This window comes from Ochlerotatus camptorhynchus, unplaced genomic scaffold (genome assembly GCF_037179485.1).
Source record: "Ochlerotatus camptorhynchus isolate MF236.1 unplaced genomic scaffold, CSIRO-AGI_Acam_v1.1 ptg000370l, whole genome shotgun sequence".
NCBI classification, from domain to species: Eukaryota; Metazoa; Arthropoda; class Insecta; order Diptera; family Culicidae; genus Ochlerotatus; species Ochlerotatus camptorhynchus.
The window spans coordinates 4,943,227-4,964,394 of NW_027040858.1; the positions used below are offsets into that span (position 1 = coordinate 4,943,227).

The 21,168-nt window shown below is 42.1% G+C and overlaps 4 protein-coding genes across 4 annotated transcripts in view; 2 read left to right on the forward strand and 2 right to left on the reverse strand.

Moving 5' to 3' along the window:
- The window catches only part of LOC135710127 (uncharacterized), a 161,287-nt gene that overhangs the window by 60,467 nt on the left and 79,652 nt on the right, over positions 1-21,168 (forward strand). The window lies entirely within an intron of this gene.
- Positions 2,037-3,093, reverse strand: LOC135710114 (large ribosomal subunit protein eL6-like). Its single transcript, XM_065232599.1, has one exon. It carries the CDS (start codon positions 3,036-3,038, stop codon positions 2,244-2,246), a length of 795 nt encoding a protein of 264 aa, XP_065088671.1. The 5' UTR covers positions 3,039-3,093; the 3' UTR covers positions 2,037-2,243.
- On the forward strand, positions 10,761-12,485 carry LOC135710116 (small ribosomal subunit protein uS3-like). Its single transcript, XM_065232602.1, has 3 exons — positions 10,761-10,891; positions 11,340-11,536; positions 11,892-12,485. The coding sequence occupies exons 1-3, from the start codon at positions 10,862-10,864 to the stop codon at positions 12,397-12,399; spliced, it is 735 nt and encodes a 244-aa protein (XP_065088674.1). The 5' UTR covers positions 10,761-10,861; the 3' UTR covers positions 12,400-12,485.
- On the reverse strand, positions 12,229-15,290 carry LOC135710115 (ribosomal protein S6 kinase delta-1-like). The gene is made up of 5 exons (XM_065232601.1): positions 15,111-15,290; positions 14,317-15,040; positions 13,187-14,255; positions 12,809-13,127; positions 12,229-12,751 (listed from the first exon to the last, which is right to left on the reverse strand). Exons 1-5 carry the CDS (start codon positions 15,213-15,215, stop codon positions 12,644-12,646), a joined length of 2,325 nt encoding a protein of 774 aa, XP_065088673.1. The 5' UTR covers positions 15,216-15,290; the 3' UTR covers positions 12,229-12,643.

Consider the following 21,168-nt stretch of genomic DNA (forward strand, 5'->3'; position numbering starts at 1 on the left):
GTCACTGCCAACAGCTGTTTCGTGTAAAAAGATAAACATTGCAATAAAATACGAACACCACTAAACATTTGCACATTTCACTAACACCAATAAGCCTTTTGGCCCAGACCTTATATAAACGTCATTGGATCTGATGCCCGGGATCTTCCCAAAAATTTTGACGTCATGCACTGATAAAATTTCAAAGATTGTTTTATGTGTCCCACACATGATTTTTTGCAATGTGATCAGATCAACATTATTTTTTCCCTAACCTACACTAAAATTCCCTGACTTTCCAGATCATAAATAGAATTCCCTGACTTTCCAGGTTTTTCCAGGTACACAGCAAAAAAAGTTGTTGAATATTACATCGAAACTGCTGCAACCTGGTCAATCCATCGGTTGTGTAATATCACATTGTACGATGTACATCGATTTTGCGAACAAAATTACATCCATTGATGTAATATTGTATCTGCTTTTTGCTATTACATCATTATTTCATACATCAGCTTGAATTACGTTGATCGATATTACATTTTTTTTTTGCTGTGTAGTCGACACCCTGAAAATATTTCCAATTCCCAGAAATAAATATTGCATTTGACAACCGCAGCTTTGTTTGTCAAATACAATGCTAATTTTTCTCGCTATGGATTGGCAATATCGAGGAAGGTATAATTACATATTATATTTAATTTAAAAATCATATGTTAGCATGATTTCCTACTCACATAGGTTATGCGTTTATGGGTAGCAGAGGTGTGTGTGTGTACAATCTAACCCCCACTGTCCGGCAGTGTTATTATGGAAGAAAACTGCTTTTTATTATACTTAAATTAAAGCAGGTTTAGTCCGGGAGTTGGAAGGTGTTAGCTCTATTGCAGCTCCAGTGACCCATTTCAGAATGCCTGGTAATTCACGACCACTCCGAGGTCACTTTTACTTGCAATAAGCCCCGCATGTTCACTCTACCTTTATCAAATGGATAATGGTATCATAAACACACTTCCAGATTAAAAAAATATTATTTCCAAATCTGGCACGTATATAGTTTTGAAATTTGTTCAACTGTATTAAATCTATTTGAATGGATATTTCTTATCAATTTTGTTTGAATACCTCTTGATTCATCTGCTGGCAGCACTTACTGGCCCTTACCGGCGGCCAACGCGTCTGCACGCAAAAGCAACAACGCCTAATAGCGAATTCGTTTATTATTCAGTTCCAACCTGGATCGGGTATCAGGATTGGGTCTGCTTGTTTTCTGACAAACGTCAGTTTGCTCGTTTGTTTTTAAAACCTAGCTCAGGTTGAGGTTCGCACTGACAAAAAGTTCGGTTTCGCACTGGGTTGGAACTGGTTCCAACCCCGATAATAAACGAATTCGCTATAAGTCTCAAAGCTCTCTGGACGTCCCCTCGAAAATACAATCTATAAATTTATAATAACAATCATCAACTCATGCGTTTATGGGTAGCAGAGGTGACTGTATATTAAATTTAATCCAGAAATGCTCAATCTTTGAGAAATGAAAATTGATAACTAGTTCCACTATTACTGTTGCACCAACAGTACCTACTGATACTTCTATTGAATTTACTAAACAATAATTGCTCGACACTTCATTTTTAAATGGGCCGAGAATGGTTTAATAAAGTCATAATTCATAGATGGATACATTGTAAATACAGTGAAATTGAACCAGCTTTTGAATGTTTGCTTTTGTTTACTGACGTCACCTACTATATAAACATCCGGGTAGAAGAAGCGATCCTTTTCGATGGAATATCAATTCAATGAAATAAATTAATTTAATTACGCAGACCTTTACCAAAAACAGAGAATCTCACTTCATAACAGTTATGAATGCAGTTAAGACGACTAATTACCAAAAACAAAACCACAGCAGTAGCATCAGACATCCGATGAAAATCGCAGCAAACTCTCTGCAATTGGAACTTCACGATAATTCTTCCTAAAATCAATAGATCCAATTAATACAAGCGGTCCTCCCGGGAACTTCTTTTTCATTCAAAACAAACTGCAATGCACACTAATCCACGTTTTTTTTTTCTCACTGTAAAGATAGCGATCTTCAAATGTATTTTTATCCGTACCAGTAAACAATCCAGTGTTGTTACAATTTATAATTAATCCTTAAAAACGACGTTCCTTGACTCGAGAGAAGGGGTATGGGAAGCGACTGTGCTGGATGTTGTCGCCGGTGTTGAACTGTCCCTCTGCCACCATCAACGAGCTTAGAACTGCATACGATGCGGGAACTGATTCGTCCGGAGCGAGAACATCGACTTCAGGTAGCGCTGGACAACCTTAGCTTCCTTGTGCTTCTTGATTGCCTTCAGCACGGATTCGTCGACGGTCTTCTGGTCAGTCTTGCGCTGCTCAGATGGAACGTACTTTTCAACCTTTTCGGCGAAGATGTCCCGCTCGGCCCGGGAGTTCTTCTTTTTGGGCATACGGCGGAAGTAGGTATCGTTGATGTGTTTCGGTACCTTGTAGTCCTTCAAGTTGACCCGGGTCTTGGTGGCAATCACGTAGTTCTGCGAGATACGACGCATCGGGCAGCTGTTCAGGGCGAATGGTCCAGTGACCAGCAGCAGACCCGATTTCAGTGCCTTCAGCAGGACGACACGCTTTCCCTTATGGCGACCAGCCAGCAAGATCAGAATCTTACCCTTCTTCAGGGTCTTACGGATGTTGCGCTTATGGTTGCGGAAGCATTTCTTGCCGGAACGCTTCTGGACGATGGATAGGGTCGGCAGGTAGCTCTTGTTCTTCTTCAGCAGCACCGTACGCTCTCCACCGTTCTTGGCTCCGCCGATCTTCTTCACAACAGTAATGGCGACCTTCGGCTTCTCGGCACGCACCTTCTTGACATTCTTCAGGGAGAACAATTTCTTGTGGGCCTTCTGCTTACGCTTGAGATAACGACGTACTCCATCGGTCAGGGGCTGGAACTTCTTGGCGGCGGGTTTTTTCACTACTTTTCCACCCTTTGGGGCCGCGGCGGCCTTTTCCTTGGTCGGGGCCATCTCAAAACACGTGTAAATAAGTGAAACACACTCGTAGAAAAGAACTCCCTTTTGAGGTTACGCTTCCAACAACTGTCACCGAGCAAAGAGCGGCGCTGGCGTCGCAAAACGCATGTCAGTTGTGACAGTTTGCATGACAACTGGATTGCGTTTCCGATTCTTGCAGATCGTTGGGTATCGGATGATAAGTCCGAATAGGAACAAAATTTGTTATTTGAGTCAAAAATATTGTTATTGTAGAGCTTTTTGATGTTTAATCGGCGCACGCTACTGCACCAACAATCAATACGAAACTAACGATTTTAAATTGGCTCACCACTTTAGTAGCCTATTGGTCCCAAGCAAACGATTAACGTACCCTATTCTAGTTGAAATTCTATTACTACACTATGTTTGTTTTGATTCGCCATGAAAGTTTGACAGATAACATCAGGGGTGTGTGGATTCATGCAGAACATGCAGGGGTGAGTGAAATAGCTTGGGACTGCTTGGGACCGTTGTTCTGGTACTGAGTGAGCCAAAAATAATAATGATTTTCTTCGGGACCCAGTGGTCTTAGAGTTACCTCTATGACTGCACCATTTAAATCGAACAAGTATCCATGTGTGCTAGATAGAGAAAGATGATTAAACGTCAAAAGGGTCTATAGTTTAATGTACAGCCAGAAATTCTCAGAGGCATGCTTGGCATACACAGTTTTGGTCACGAACTGCTCATTTGCTAATAACTTTGCACACAGTTGACGGAACATAGTTCTTTTTGAAGCAGTAGATAGAATAGAGTGTAAGCTTGTTATAGATATGTAAAAAAGGAGATTTTAATGCTAGTAGTAAACTGTATTTGTGTTTGCGTTGTAAAAATGAGGTGAGAAATGCTCACTACACATCTCGAAATGTAGGTGTTAAATTGATTAGTGTTGATTCAAATGTTAAGCTTTACCTAATCTTCGCATATCTATAGTAAACTATGAGCCTAATCTATCAATTACTTTAAAGAAAAATAAATTTCAACATCTGAGTGAAAAGTTATTACCAAATGAGCAGTTGGTGTGTACAACCAACAATCAATACGAAACTAACGATTTTAAATTGGCTCACCACTTTAGTAGCCTATTGGTCCCAAGCAAACGATTAACGTACCCTATTCTAGTTGAAATTCTATTACTACACTATGTTTGTTTTGATTCGCTATGAAAGTTTGACAGATAACATCAGGGGTGTGTGGATTCATGCAGAACATGCAGGGGTGAGTGAAATAGCTTGGGACTGCTTGGGACCGTTGTTCTGGTACTGAGTGAGCCAAAAATAATAATGATTTTCTTCGGGACCCAGTAGTCTTAGAGTTACCTCTATGGTACAACCAACAATCAATACGAAACTAACGATTTTAAATTGGCTCACCACTTTAGTAGCCTATTGGTCCCAAGCAAACGATTAACGTACCCTATTCTAGTTGAAATTCGATTACTCCACTATGTTTGTTTTGATTCGCTATGAAAGTTTGACAGATAACATCAGGGGTGTGTGGATTCATGCAGAACATGCAGGGGTGAGTGAAATAGCTTGGGACTGCTTGGGACCGTTGTTCTGGTACTGAGTGAGCCAAAAATAATAATGATTTTCTTCGGGACCTACTAGTCTTAGAGTTACCTCTATGGTACAACTGTGCATGCCAAGCATGCTCAGAGGAATAGATGAGCAGAGAGATTTTTTGATCTAAACAGGAAAGAAATTTAGCGACGCCGGTGGTGTAGTGGTAAGCGTGATTACCTCTCACCCCAGCAGACCTGGGTTCAATCCCAGTCGGTGCCGCCGGGATGTTCTGAGGCATAACATCTCTGATCACGCCTTCCTTCGGACGAGAAGTAAAGCCGTTGGTCCCCGGGTGATGGGTCGATGGGTATCCAGGTATGGTAGCTGCCTCCCTGGCGTCGGTAGCATTGGTGCACAGCACGAAAAACAAGATCGACGGAAAACAAATCAAGGAAAAAAAGGTAAGGAATTCGAATAATTAAAAAACACCCGCGACACCAGCGTTTTAACATCCGAAGATGGCATGTAGTATAGATCGATACAAACCAATCTGAATGCCGCAGTTTCCTCCTCCGTTTCAAAAGTCATCTCTTCCAGCATCTGCAGCAACTCGGAAGCGCATGAAATATTAAAGAAAAAACATAGATACTTCGATCACCCTGCGATTATTACGATGTGCAGCAGCAAATGAATAAAAGTAATAGGGTTGTATCAAGGGGTAAGTCACTCTGCCAAATTGTGTTAACACTCACAAAAACACACTTCGACACACTTAAAACACCCACAAACACCATTACATCGCATGATAAGCATATTTTTAATCAATTCTGGCACCACTGCAAATACTGTTTACATTCGTACCATCCTGCCGGTAAAGAAAAGCATTCTGGATTTGGATTAAAATCCAAAGAAAAGGAAATCCGAAACCGGTTGGGATCCACAAAAGCATCAGGCGTTACAGATGCTAAAAAAGGTAAATGTGTCGCAAGAAAACCAAGCCAAACGCAACGGAACAGTTTCTCATTGTAAATCGTAGGTTCTCACCAGCATCAGCCCAATCACGGCCTCACCAATAAAATGCAAATTGCACATATTGCTTGGTCCTTCTTCCTGGGTGTCACGTGCCCATTCGTCTTTCTCCTGCAGCGGCAGGGCCTGTCTCACTCTGGAAGCCGGTGCACCGAGCTGCGGTCGTATTAGCTCCAAATAATCTTCCCGTCGGGTTTGCTTTTTCATTAAACAAATAACAGCAAAGGAGTCGCAGGAGGTTGTTTAGCCGGAATAGCCCAAGTTGGACTTCAAACGGAAGGTCTCTAACTCGGTCTCTAACGGCCAAGAATGCCATTTTGTTCGACCATCGATTCAAAATTGAATTTCCCTAGTATGACACCGGATTCACACGGAATATGTACTACCATAGAGATAACTCTAAGACCAGAAGGTCCCGAAGAAACGAGCTCAACTTTTTGGCTCAGCTCTGGTACTATCTTCGGTCTCAAGCTAATCGATTCACCCCTCGAAACTTGGGAAAATCGAGGGGGACGACTCTATCTACGCTGCAGGAAAGATTAGGGGTATTCACTATGCGCATCGTAAACATATACAGTGTCGTAAAAATACCAGGGTCAATTGGAGTGTAATGGAAGTTTACGCACTTACGAGGCTGTACCAACAATCAATACGAAACTAACGATTTTAAATTGGCTCACCACTTTAGTAGCCTATTGGTCCCAAGCAAACGATTAACGTACCCTATTCTAGTTGAAATTCTATTACTACACTATGTTTGTTTTGATTCGCTATGAAAGTTTGACAGATAACATCAGGGGTGTGTGGATTCATGCAGAACATGCAGGGGTGAGTGAAATAGCTTGGGACTGCTTGGGACCGTTGTTCTGGTACTGAGTGAGCCAAAAATAATAATGATTTTCTTCGGGACCCAGTGGTCTTAGAGTTACCTCTATGGCTGTACACGTTTACGATGCACTTTGTGAATTCCCCTATTGTGTTGTGTTGTGGCTAGCTGCTCACACGCTGAGTAGATAGAAAGAAGATTGATGAAGATTCTGAAGATTTCCTGCAAAAAGATGATGCGCGATGCAAGTAGATACGAGAAATGCAAGGATATTTTTCGAAGATTGATTCGCTAGTGTGAGATTTGTTGAGTATCTAAAATTGAGATTTAGATGTGTCGCCCCCCTCGGAAAATCCACTAACCCCTCATTTTATCTGTCAAACTTTCATAGCGAATCAAAACAAACATAGTGTAGTACTGGAATTTATACTAGAATGGGGTACGTTAGTCGATTTGCTTGGGACCAATAGGCTAGTCAAGTAGTGAGCCAATTTAAAATCGTTAGTTTCGTATTGATTGTTGGTACTACCACAAACGAAGTGACAGACGGAGCGGCTCGAAAACTTTGGTGACTAACCTGCTATTGCAATTTTTTCAGTGTACCACATGGCAACACCACTACTACTGGATTGTATCACATGGCAACACTAGTACTAGATTGAACTAGCATTTTCACCAAATGTACTAGAATGTTTTGGTTCTATCTCTTTCACTCTACTCAAAACTGAAATGCATAAAAAAATGACAAAATGATACGCACTCTTTGCACACTGTCAAAGAATCATTGTACACAAAATCAACTTTGTTCAAATGAAAACAAAAAAATCTAACCCATCTGGTGAATGATGGCACAAGCTTCCAAGAAAATTCTATTACAGTGAACCACATTATTTTAATGGATTTCTTCGCCAGTTAGTCGTCTGTCACTTCGTTTGTGGTACTACCCTACCCTAAAGTGGTGCTGGGAATTATTCGAAATGCTCCATTCGCCAAAGTGTCACTTCCTTTATGCCATAAATGGCATGTGACGATGCGATGAATGCCATAGGAATAAAATAGCGACTGTCTTTTATTAATTTTAATAAACAAACAGAGAAACTTTTGATATGATGAGTTTCACGTTTTTTTTTAAAGCTCTGTACTTTCTACCAAAAAGAACCAATGATAACTTTTCATTCGATTAGGGTTGATGCATATATTATGTCACGCTCTAAGGGGGGGGGGGGGTCTAAGATTTTGTGACAAGCAATGCATTAGGTATAGGAAAAACTTCACGATAGGGGGGGGGGGGGTAATTTTTTGCTCGATTTAGCGTGACACAAGGGGTTGGTCACTCTACACAGTGTGCCAAAATCAAACTTTAGCACACCCGGGTGCAGTAATTGGCGCTGTTTGGCACCCACGGTTACAATTTTTTATGATCTTTAAAGTTACTGGCAACACTGAACTTTTTCTGCGCCTGCGCAGTTTGCATGTGTCAAAATTTGTTATTGATGTTGCCACAATATAATCAAATTATTTTCAAAACACTAGGGTAAACGCTCCTATAGTTGCGGTACGTTAGAAGCGTTAGGTTCCTATAGTTGTGTATGGAGACTCCATACACAACTATAGGAACCTAACGCTTCTAACGTACCGCCACTATAGGAGCGTTTCCCCTACCGTGAATCTCAACGAAGTCTCGCCATGGATTCTCACAATCGTTAAACCCGTGACGGCAGTCGCGTCCACATTTCCTCCCAGACGAAGAACAGCTGACAGCAGTCGCAGCCGTGGGAGCTGCATCGATAATTCGTGTAGCCGTGGCCGACGCTGGAAATCTTGGGCCGGTCACGACAAACGGTGCTTGAGTTTTAATCAGAAAGTCAACAACCAAAACAAAAACTGACCATTCGAACTGCTCGAATACATCCATGGCGGTAGCTGCTACACCGTCTTGGCAAAATCTCAAATAGTTCAACAAATTATTTTTACTCTCCTGCCTTTTTGCACTTCCAACTACCATAATAAGAAATTATAATTACAAATCATAACATTAATTACACAGAAAAAGGAAAACCCGCATAAACGCGAACCATAAATTGACCTTACCTAAAATGGTTAAAAATTGTTTATAATCCCTGCTAAACTTTAACTGAAATGGTTATGGAACTTTACATGAACGTTTAATGATAAAGTTTCAACCTTATGTATTATGGTTTTTTGGAACTAGACCTTACAAATAATGGGTTGTTAAGAACCATTACCATTACCAAATTCTTGTTTTCTCCATACATTTTCGGAAAGAGAACTATATTAGAACCTTTTAACTTATGGTTTGAGAACTTTAATGGTAATGGTTATGGTAGTCAGTAAGGTCCACGAATGGTTTTGTAACATCGATCAACTTTATGTGGAATATATCGTGAATTGGTTGCCTGTAATTTACTGATTACCAATTCACGTTATATTCCACGTAAAGTTGAGCGAGAATACAAAACCATTAATGGACCTTACTGACTACCATAACCATTGCCATTAATGTTCTCAAATCATAAGTAAAAATGTTCTTATATAGTTCTCTTTCTGAAAATGTATGGAGAAAACAAGAATTTGGAATGGTAATGGTTCTTAACAACCCATTATTTGTAAGGTCCAGTTCCAAAAAACCATAATACATAAGGTTGAAACTTTATCATTAAACGTTCATGTAAAGTTCCATAACCATTTCAGTTAAAGTTTAGCAGGGATTATAAACAATTTTTAACCATTTTAGGTAAGATCAATTTATGGTTCGCGTTTATGCGGGAATCCTTTCTTTCTTTTCTCAGAAAAAGCTTCCGCTCTTCCAAGCTTACGTGTTTTCATTGTTCTCGTTGCTCCACGCACCGGAGACTTGGAGAAGGAAAAGCACAGCTTCATAATGAACGGGAATTTTGTGCCTTTGTGATCGATCGCGCTGTGGTTGCACTTCATGATGGCGTACACCGCCAGGGCTTCCCTCGGGAACTCGATCAATCCGAAGGATGAACGTTCCGATTTCAGCGGGAACATTCGCACTTGCGACGCGTGGCTTTCCTTGGTGGCGAATGCAGTCAAAAGCAGATCCTCGGACATACCGGGTGGGGTATTGAAGAAGTGGAGAAGCTTGCTCGGGAATTGAAGCGATTGTTCTTGGAGGTGCTGTACACCTTGAAGATGATCGAATTGTCCGGCATAGTATACGGGTTGGTGGACTCTGACAAGTAGTTCTGCTTGGAACATGCAATTTGAATTTTGATACCATCATTTCCATTAATTCAATGTTGTTCAAGTGCTGGATGCTGCGTTCAACTGATTTGACTGCGATGGCGTCTCCCATCTGGACCAAGGCGGTACCGAGTCCGTAGACCATCATCACTGCGCCCTGTTGCTGTGCTAGTTGAATGAAGTTGGCTGGTCCGTTTCGGGTCATCGGGTTGGGCCCTTCGTCAGTCCGACGTGTGATCTGGCCGGTGCTGGTTTCCAGTTTTCCGACGGATGATACTCGGGCGGTAAAATCCGTTTCCTCCGCCGGCTCCCAGAAGGGCTGGTTGACTAATGATTGACGTTCGTTGTGCGGGGTCGGCCTTCCGCCGAAGATGGAAGGATCCTGTAGCAACGGAGCTCGTCCGTTGCAGGCATCCTTGGCACCCAGTGTGTAGTCCCAACTGGAGTCCGTGTCTTCGCGCTTCGCATTGACGTCGCTGTCATCACCGAAACACACCTGAAGCTATGTTCATAAATGTTCTTTTGAAAACATTGAAAAACAAAACAAAAATGTTAAAATACCGGGTTGCCAAACACGACATTATTCACAAGCAAACAAAAGTCTGTTCAATGACTTCTTGGCACTGCCTTTACAACTGCGGCACACTGAGGTACAATGAGAAAAATGTTGGCACAAAATAAGTGTGTAGAGTGACCACCCCTTGGCGTGACATAATTAATGCATGGGCCCTTATACCAATGGTTTTTTTCTCGGTTTTTTTTTCAATTCTATTAACGATATTTTTTGTGTGTAAGGTCACAAAAATTTCAAATTAAAAAATAACCCCGTAAATATGCATAAAGAGTCGTTCAGAATAGCGGAGATTCACGGTAGCTACAAAATAAATATCATTCGTTCACCTAAACCAGGCGAGTTTCTCACTGCGTGCTCACACTTCACCTCGTACTTCACAAGAAAATTGTCCATAACAAATTACGTTTTCTTAATATTTACTGCTGTTCGAACTAGTCCGGCTGAACCCCCGTTTCTTGCAGTCGACGATTCCGCGTTTCAGCCGGCTCTGACAGCTGTCAACCTCAGCGTTTTGTGAAACGCAAAGTTTTTTTTTCTTTTTTTGTTCTTTTTCGTCCGCGATTGGTTGTCGTTCGGCCTGACATCTTTCTTTTCTGCTTCTACCACGTTTTGCTAAAGTTGTGGTTCCACCAAAATGTATAACTCTGTGTCGAAGAAACGCCGGGTAATTGCCATTTTCTGCTGTCTAGGATAGTTTGGTGCAGTGCAGGAATCCGTAGGAATGTGTGGAGTGTCGATTTGCCCCGGTTCCGTCCGGGAAAAGGGTGAAAATCCGAAGCTGCGCCGACGGCTGTCATCGGATAATCAGCCTCAGAGCAGCATCGAAGTGACGGGATGATGAACGGAGGGTAGTTCGAGAGGATTGTGAAAGATTTTTTTTCTTGATTGGGAGGAATATTGGGTCGTTTTGATTGAATGGAGTGCGATTTGTGGTGAGGAGCATTGATCGGGAGAAAGAAGTGTTGATTTTGCGTGGAATGGATCCAAAAAAGTTCCCAACAGTTTCAGTGTTTACTGGCATCGACATAACCTAGACGGATACCCTGCACTGTCTTCTCGTCTGAGTGGTAGTAAACAACAGTTTCTGATCATACGATCTTCTTTTCTCACAGTTCGTTGCCAATGGCATGTTCCGTGCTGAATTGAACGAGTTCCTGACTCGTGAGCTGGCCGAGGATGGCTACTCCGGTGTTGAGGTCCGCGTCACTCCGACCCGTACGGAAATCATCATCATGGCCACTCGCACCCAGAACGTGCTTGGAGAGAAGGGACGCCGCATCCGTGAGCTGACCGCTGTTGTCCAGAAGAGGTAAGTTGGATCTCCGAGAGTTTTGATTTGTTTTGTTTGTGTTTTTGTTGTAGGCAATAGATTCAAATTTAAAATTCAGTGGCACGAATCAAGATTATTGAGCTTCTGATCTTAAGGACCATAGCATGAAAGACGTACCATATATTTGTAATCGTAATATTCTAGACACCTTGTAGCGTATTTTAACCAAATATGGTCTGTGCACCTGCTTTACTCTCTAAAATTCTACGTATTTTATGCACGTCCTTTATGGGTTTTGCGGTTCGGAAGAGATGTAAAAGAATGTTCAGTATCTTTTTTTGTAAAAATAACAAACAAATGGAAATCTAACGGTTGTTGTTTCTCTTTCCTCCAGATTCGGATTCGCCCCAGGAACCGTTGAGCTGTACGCCGAGAAGGTCGCCACCCGTGGTCTGTGCGCCATCGCCCAAGCTGAATCGCTCCGCTACAAGCTGATCGGAGGTCTGGCCGTCCGTCGTGCCTGCTATGGTGTGCTCCGTTTCATCATGGAGTCCGGCGCCAAGGGTTGCGAGGTTGTCGTGTCCGGCAAGCTGCGTGGTCAGCGTGCCAAGTCGATGAAGTTCGTCGATGGTCTCATGATCCATTCCGGAGATCCGTGCAACGAGTACGTTGACACGGCCACCCGTCACGTCCTGCTGCGTCAGGGTGTCTTGGGTATTAAGGTCAAGATCATGTTGCCTTGGGATCCAAATGGCAAGATCGGACCGAAGAAGCCCCTGCCGGATAATGTGTCCGTGGTGGAGCCTAAGGACGAAATTATGTACAGCACCCCGCGTAGCGAACCCAAGAACAAGCCAACGTTGGAACTGGGGGAAGTCGTGGAGCCTGTGGCCACTAGCTAAGCTCTTAATTGTAATGTTTACAATGTAACTGAAGAAAGGGGAGGAAATATATTGGAAATGTGAGCCAAAAAAAAACTGGAAAAAAGTGTAATATGATTGGTAATTGGTGTAAACATTTATTATCCGATAACGCAAAACATTCTAGACGTTTTATAATAATTAACGCTAATGCACTATTACTTTGTTCCGAAGTCGCATGAATTTGCTCTGGTTTGTTCGATTAGTACGTAGTTGCTCCGGCGAGCTAGTCATGACCGCGCTGTTTCACCTCGCTCCAATCTATCGCATGGAAGAACGCATTCGCGATGATCTCCTTGAACTCGAATCGGTTCTCCGGTAGGGGTTGAAGGAGCTGAAAATTTGAGAACATTAGAATCCGAGATATCTGCACGCGAAATAAAATACCAACCCCTTCCAGTAGTTCCCTGGCCTCACCGGAGATGTCCACCCCTTCCGGGTACTGAATGTCGTGGTAGCACAATACTCCCGCCGGATGACAGGACAGGAAGCTCTTGTGGGTAAGCATTTCGAACAGTATCACTCCCACAGACCAAAAGTCCGACTTAGCTTGTAGGGGGCGTTCCGGAGCTACGTATAGCCGTTGGACCGCCTCCTGGCGAAGTTCCGTCGAGAGGGTTGTGATGTTTGGGAACTTTTCCCTCCGATAGAAGTACGTTAGCATCAGCTGACCCTCCGGCCCCAGCAGCAGGTTGTCCATTGCGAGGTCACTGCAACGGGAAAGATGAGATTTGAATATGTAGGTATATTTTTTTAAAGGAAATCCTACCCGCAGATAATCCCATTAAAGTGCAAATTATCGACGGCGATAACCAGCTCGCTGATCCACTGCTTGATGCATCCTTCTGGAATGGGATCGAAGTCCACTCCGTTCATCGTTCCTAACTCTAATTGACTAGTATCGATGTGGGGTCGCTTCGGGACCTCAACAATCAATTCCTCTCGCTTCTGCTCGGCCGATCTACACATTTCTTTCGGATCCGGTTCCTTTTGCGACTGTTCTAGCGTTTGCGAAACGGATCTCAACAGCTGCTGACTGCAGCTGACCAGATCTTTGACATCCATGTCCCTCGAGAGGACATCGAACGATGGAATGTACTCCTGAGTGCTCTCCTCGCCTTCCGGTTCCACACGATGATCTACCTCGTCCGCTTCCAGACCATGTTCCACTTCTTCCTCCTCGACCGTGTGTACCTGTTCTTCAGTCTTGTCCCCTATCGTTTTCGTCTTCCTGTTGTAATCATTTACGAGATCAATAAAACCGGAATCGTAACCCGCCGTTTGGCTCGAGTCGGATTCATTGAAAAGTTCCTGGCTTTTCGCTGTCGGTTCGGAATCCTCCTGCGGTTCTGTCGCAACCGAAGGCGGAGATTCTACATATTCCTCCACCAGATCATCTTTCTTCCGGTAGCTGGCGATGTAATCCCAAAGCTTACCACCGCAAACTAGCTTCAACAGCAGGAAGACACTGGATTCCGACTGGAAGTAGGCCACCAGGGGCACCATGTAGGGAACATCGTGAGGGAAGAACATTGCATGACAGAATCCAGGCGGTTTTCGAATTCCTTTCATAATGTAGAACTTCTTGTCCGTTACATCCTGAACTTGCATGACGCGTCCTTCCACAACACGCACCACCTTGTACCGGGAGAGATAGTTAAGAGGACGCTCCAGCAGCTGAATCGGCGAACTTGGATCATTCAACGAGATTGGACTCAACTGAAGGATATCATCTTCCTCCTGATACAGGAGGAACTTCTCATAGATCTCTTCTGCCCGGGCAACGTACTTGCATGTCTTTTCCTTGGCGATTTTTTTCCTGGTGGCATTGGAATCATCTACGAATGGAAGAAAATCTTATTTCACACCCTCAAATCCCAACCAACAAAAACCACCTACTCTTAGCTCCGCTCAGCAGCTTGTCAATCCCCGCCTTGTATCTATTGAACGCCTCCCTGTAGCTCCCATTGGCTTCCGCTTGGACCGCTATACTGAACACCATGGCGGCTTCCACGATGTAATCCATAGAACCCTCCACTTCCTCCATCTCACCATCAACACAATCCCGCCCAATCCCGGCTGTCACCGTCATCGTCAATGTCACCGGTTCTTCCTGTAAGCTTGACTGCGAAAACATCGAATCCCCCATTGAACCATTCCCAGTCCTCACGGAATCACCCGCACTGCTACTAATGTCATCCACAGCACCATCCTGCTCGCTGTCTTCGCCACTCCCATCGCACCTACTCGGATCGATCAGTTCGATCTCCTTCGGCACCGGAATGGCCAGATCCTCGCATATCGCTGCAATGTTACCGCCATTTAGCGGAGAACCCTCCGGCGAGATTCCCCGTTCGAAAAACTTTACAAAAGCGTACGACAGGAACAGGACTGGTTCCGCTCCGGCGAAGTCTAACAGCTCCAGAATGTATCTTTTCCGGTCTTCAATAACCCTCGGATCGAATCGCTTAAAGTAGGTCCTTTCCGACAGGGCCGGAACCGTGCCTGGCAGGTGCCGCTCTCGATGCTTCCGGACGAGTTCTTTGTACAACTTTTTGACGTCACTGAAGCGCTTCCACAGAGTCACGTTCGTCAGGGCCTCCGGGAGATAGCATGGAAAGACCTTCGAGAATATAATTATTGATCATATCATAAATCACATTCAAACTGAAACTTCCACTATTTCTACTCACAATGGAAGATATCTTATAGATCGTGTAACCCTTATGTTTTCGCGTTTCGGTGATGCTAAATCTGTGAATCCAATCTTGGAATTTTCTACTCTGCTCCATTGCCATCTCCTGCAATATGTGGGTGGCGAACGTCCTGCTCGCCCTTGTAATAATAATTATTGCACTACCAAATTAATACTATAATTCACTTTTAACACAATAATGGTTACATTGTTTCTGCAAGCAGCGAAACGCTCGCGCTGGCGTCACACTTAAATATCAATTCAAAATTCGCTAAGATACTGCTATTAAAAATTACAATTTTTCACAAAAAGTACCAGTCTGTTTTGGTGTCGCGAAATCGATGCAGTTTCTAGGCAGCCATATGACAAAGTTATGTTCCTTATATGCAAGCAATGGCATTCAAACGTAAAATCCCCGAAAAATCACAATACACTCACGCAATCTAACTGATTGATAAAGAGTTGTTAAATTCTTGAATATATCATTAAAAATTCATGCCTGGACCTATCTGGATGAGTTTTAGATCGCAAGAAATAATAATTATTTGCGTTAGGCAGTTAGTCCATTTTCACATGTTAGCCTAGATTATGATAATTCGAATGACATAAGGTGGGTGCATAAATGCATCGGTCTGGATTCTTGACAGTTGGAGGTGGATTCTGCACGGTAAGAAAAAAGTGCCCAAAAGTAATAAAGACTACACAGCAAAAAAAAAATGGGTAATATCGATCAACGTAATTCAAGCTGATGTATGAAATAATGATGTAATAGCAAAAGGCAGATACAATATTACATCAATAGATGTAATTTTGTTCGCAAAATCGATGTACATCCTACACGGATAGAAATATCCTTATACCTTTTGGCAAATTTCCATTGCTGATTATTCATAAAATGTATAAGTCAACTAATAAGCAGACGCCTTGCAAAAAGTTAATAAAGATCATGTGTCAAATGAAATGTATAAGCGGTCACACATACCTATAGGACCTATGTGGTTTGTCTTATGGAATGTATAAGGCTGATGCTTTGGCAAAAATGTATAAGTGAAACACATGAATTAAATAATTGATTTTCGTTTCGTGTAGAACGCAATATTACACAACCTGCGGAATGACCTCTGTGCAGCTGTTTGGATGTAATATTCAGCAACTTTTTTTTCTGTGTACTTAGTAATGCAAATTGGGTTGTTAGCGGAATGGTTCAATAAAACAGCAAAAAAGGTTATCTTCCATTTAATTCCACTTACTTAATTTTGGTATCCATGACAGATACGTATTTCAACTACAATGTGCAGTCTTCATCAGTGTCATTCCCACTAAAGAACTTATCAAAATATAACCCCCTTATGTACTCATTCCTAGGTAAAAAAAGTCAAGATCGCATAAAAATGAAACAACACGGTGAATGAGAACGACTCAAATTTGAGTTTAGTTCACTCATAATCGCCAAAAGTGCAGGAACTAAGCGATGAGCAAATTTGCCTCATGTTCTCCCAGGTTTTTTTTTCAGGGAAAAAATCCCGAATTTGAGAAAAGTAAAGATTGGATTCACTCAGTCAATTGGTACTACTCCAAAACTGAATAAAATTTTCGTCAATTTCCTCATTTTCCGGCAGATTTTTTAGGTTTTCCAAATTTACTCATCGCTGAGTTCCTGCACTTTTGGCGATTATGAGTGAAGTAAACTCAAATTTGGGTCGTTATCATTCGCCTTGTAGAGTTCTCCAGATGCACAAAAGTGTGCGTGAGACGTGTTTTTATGTATGGATGATGGATTTTAGTGTTCGTTTCGCAACTGTAGGGATCAAATATTAGTCGGCGTGCGGTCGTTCAGGGTTACCATATCAAAAACTTGAAAAAGAGGGCATTTCATTTGAGGTTTGGCGATTAAGGATGACAATGATTCCTTTCTTAACATTAAAATAGGACAATGAGTTTTTATCAAACGTTTTAATAATAATATTATGTGCGCTAGGTGAACCAGCCTTTAGACTGAAAACCCCTTAAATAAAGAAAAAATAAAATAAAATATGTGCGCTATCACAAAATTCATAATTTCCAAAGGTTCAATCAAAGATGAATACTAAGATGAAACTGTCGGAAGAAAAACTTTCTATTTTAGTGTCCTCTTTCACGGTCCCTTTCATCCAATGAATACCTCCCGTAATCAAGGTAATTTTGTGGTTTTGCTGCCCCCTTGGTAGAGATGAAATTTTGCGCTCATTTTTTATCAAAACAAACACACCAAAATCAGAGATGTCCCATTTTTTAATTACTCGATCAACAACTAATCGATTATTTTTTGTTCGCTGTGCTGCCATTTTTCAACCAATGAGAGTGCAGCACATGTTTGAAACGATCGGTGATGATCCTCTGGAGATGGTAATGCTTATATCGGCATGATATAACCGATTACACATATTTTACTTTTCGGTTCGTTAATCGATTAATCGATTATTCGAATGAAAATTGACCATCACTAGATGAATGTGAAACGTCATTTCAAATATAAGGACCGTACCAGCGTTGCCAGATATACCGATTTATCGGTATTTATACCGATTTACAGATAAGGTTTCTCAAAATACCGATTTTTGAGTTTTAATACCGATTTATAGCGATTTTTTTTATTAATAATCAAAATGATTATTGTCTGCACTAAATTGTCACAGGAAGCTATTGTGACAGACTTTTATCTTTTTGAAAATTAACATTTTTGAGAGTGTTCTAAAAAAATTTCATCTTAAAAAATGTCGTATGATTGATACTCTTTCGACTAATGCTTCCATTTCCTCGCCATTTTTGTTTACCAAGGAGTCGAGAAACAGCTAATGAGTCTTCCCAGTAATTTCTGGAAATCGGGAAATACTTCTATTCTTTGAAAAAATAGGTCCATAAAAACGTTAATTTTTGAACTTCCTGAAATTTCTTCAATCTTTCCTTTGAAGTTGCTTCCAATTTTCCCTAGGAATTTCCGTCCACCTTAGCCTGTAATTTATTTTCCTATTTCTTCCGGAAAGCTATTTCGTCTTCTCTTGGAAGCTTCTTCTGGCTTCGCTCGAAAGGTTCTCCCGTCTCCTCCCGTCAGTTTTTTCAAATTCCCCGGTACTTCAGAAATGCTTCCAGAGTTTTATTGCGGTTCCATTAGTTTCAAGAAAACTTCAGGAACCTTTCAAAAGTTCTGAAACTTCAGAATAGTTCGGACTTTTAGGTAGGTTCCCATAAATTAAAGACAGTTTCATGAACTTCTGTTCAAATTCGAGAACCCTGAAACCTCAAGAAAGCCCAGAGAACTCTAATGAACTTAAGGAAAATGAAATATTTTGGAATCTTCACAAGACCAAAGAACTTCAAAGAAATTTAGTGGTTTTCCGGATAGTTCCATTTGTTTCAGGAGAATTGAGATAACTTTAGGGAAGCTCTGAGAACATCAAGACATATAAATTCAAGGAAATTTATGAATCTTTAAATGAGTTTCGAGAAACTAAGATAATTTTCGAAAACTTCAGTTAAGTTCCGAGAGGTTCATGATAATTTTGGAAACGTAAGGAAAGTAACATCAACATTAGACAATTGTGAGAACATTTTAAGGGAAGTTCTGTGTTTATTATCGGCAGTTTACAGAACTTTAAAAAAAATTTAAAAATCGGGAAGATCAAAGAACTTTAATGCTGATGTTCATTAGTTAAAAAAAAAGAATGCACTAAAGATGTTCATGGGACTTTTAAAGAAGATAAGAGATTTTCCGGTAGTTTCAAACTAATCACTATTTAATTAATAATTAATAATTAACTTTAGGGAAATTGCAAGAACTTTCAAGGAGTTCCGAAGAATTATGGGATATTCTGAAGTGGAATTCAGGAATGTTCCGAAAACTTCAGGAACATTGTGGGATTTTCATGGATGTTTTATGAATATCAGGAAAATTGCTTGATCAATAGAGCATATGAGTAACTACAGGGAATATTGTGCTAACATCCCCAAGAAATCTAAATCTTCCAGATATTTTCCCATCTTCTTCTTGAAGTATCTTTCGACTGTTCCGTACGCCCTCTGGCGTTCGACTTTTTCCAGAAGTTTCTTCCAATCTACTTAACGAAGTTTCTCCCAGTGTCTCCTGGAAGTTTCTTCCGTCTTCTCCAAGAAGTTCAATTAAAGTTCAACCGGATGCATCTATCGAGTTCTCCCAGAAATTTATTTTGTCTTCCTATTCCAAGTTTCTTCATAAGTCACTCTCCGTAGGTTTTTTCCGACTTGTTGGAAGGTTTTTCCTAACTTCCCCAGGAAATGGGTCCTCCGAGATTGGATTCAAATTTCCAATCTTTTCGGACTTCTGGATTTTTTTTCGAAAGTTACTAAAATATGTTTGCCAGAAGGTTCTCAATGTTTGTCTTGCAAGATCCCGGATGTTTATTAGACATTTTTTTGGAACTTCCTTCAAACTTTCTCCAGAAGATCTTCTTTATTCTTCCTCTGGAAGTTTAGTTGGTACCATTAAGAGACTTATTCAAATATTTCCCAGAGATTTCTTCCGATTTACATAGAAAGTACAACTTTCGATTTTAGTCCATAAAAAATTGAAAAAAAATAAAATTAATTAAAATAGTGAATACCGATAAATACCGATTTTTTAATCATTTGATACAATTGTAGAGAGTAATTGAAACACGTCTTTATCGGTTGACGTTGAACAGTGGAATGAAAATTTTATTCAGAAACTTAGCAACTAATAACAAGTGCATATAGCGACGCGAATTACTGGGTTGCTACGATCACAATACTCCTCCCTAATCCGCGACGCCAGTTAGCTTCCGAAACTTCTGCTGCTTCTGAACGGTCATCGGCTTCGTGAACCCATCGGCTGGCTGTTCCGTTGTCGACGTGTAGCTCAGTTGGACGACACCATGCTGCAGGCTATCATGCACGAAATGGTACCGTATACTGACGTGCTTGGTCCGGGGGTTATACGAACCGTTGTTGGCGATGCTGATTGCCGATTGATTATCGCAGCACACGGAAATCGGTTTGGCTTCGCAAAACTGCGACTGCAGATTACTCCACCACATAGCTTCCTGGATCGTGCGAGACATGGCCATGTATTCCGCTTCACAGGACGAAAGGGCTACGGTAGGCTGCTTCTTGACGTTCCCAACTATGTCCGCTGGACCGCTTGTCGAGTACTCTAGCTTCTTAGTTATTGTACCTTTCAGGTACTGGATTATCCTCTTCACCGCTTCCCAGTGAGGACGGCCAGGGTTGGCACTGTACTGGCTCACAACGTTGACGGCAAAGGCAATATCCGGTCGGGTGACTTGAGCTGCAAACGACAAACACCCGACTGCTTCCTTGTATGGCACTGACTTCATTTCTTCCATTTCAGATTTCGTCTTCGGTGCCATCGACTTGTCCAACTTGATGCTTGGATCTGCTGGTGTTGCAACTGGGTGGGCATCGGCCATACCGAAGCGATTGACGATGTCTTCGATGTAGGCTTGTTGATCCAACCACAGCTTGCCTTCTTCACGCTTCCTCGTGATTCTGATGCCAAGACATTGTTGCGCCTCCCCGAGGTCTTTCATTTGGAACCGCTTGTGCAGATGGGCCTTCAGCTTCTTCTTTTGCTTCCGATCGTTTGTGAAAATCAAGAGATCGTCGACGTAGATAGTCACAAACATCATCTTTCCTCAACGGATGCACCAGTACAAACAGGGATCCACGCTCGACCGTTTCAGTCCGAACTCCTGCACCACCACATCCAACTGCGCGTTCCATACGCGGCTGGACTGCTTGAGACCGTAGAGGGCCTTCTTCAGTCTGCACACCTTTCCATTCGACGCATCGAACCCTTCTGGCTGGAGCATGTAGATCTCCTCGTCCTTCAGCTCGCTCTGCAGGAATGCAGTGACCGCGTCCATTTGGTCAATATCCAAGTTGTACCGCACCGCCAGTGCCATCAGATACCGGACGGTCGCGTACCGCACGACCGGGGAGTACACCTCGTCGTAGTCCAGACCAGGTCGTTGAGAGCAGCCCTTCACCACGAGGCGGGCCTT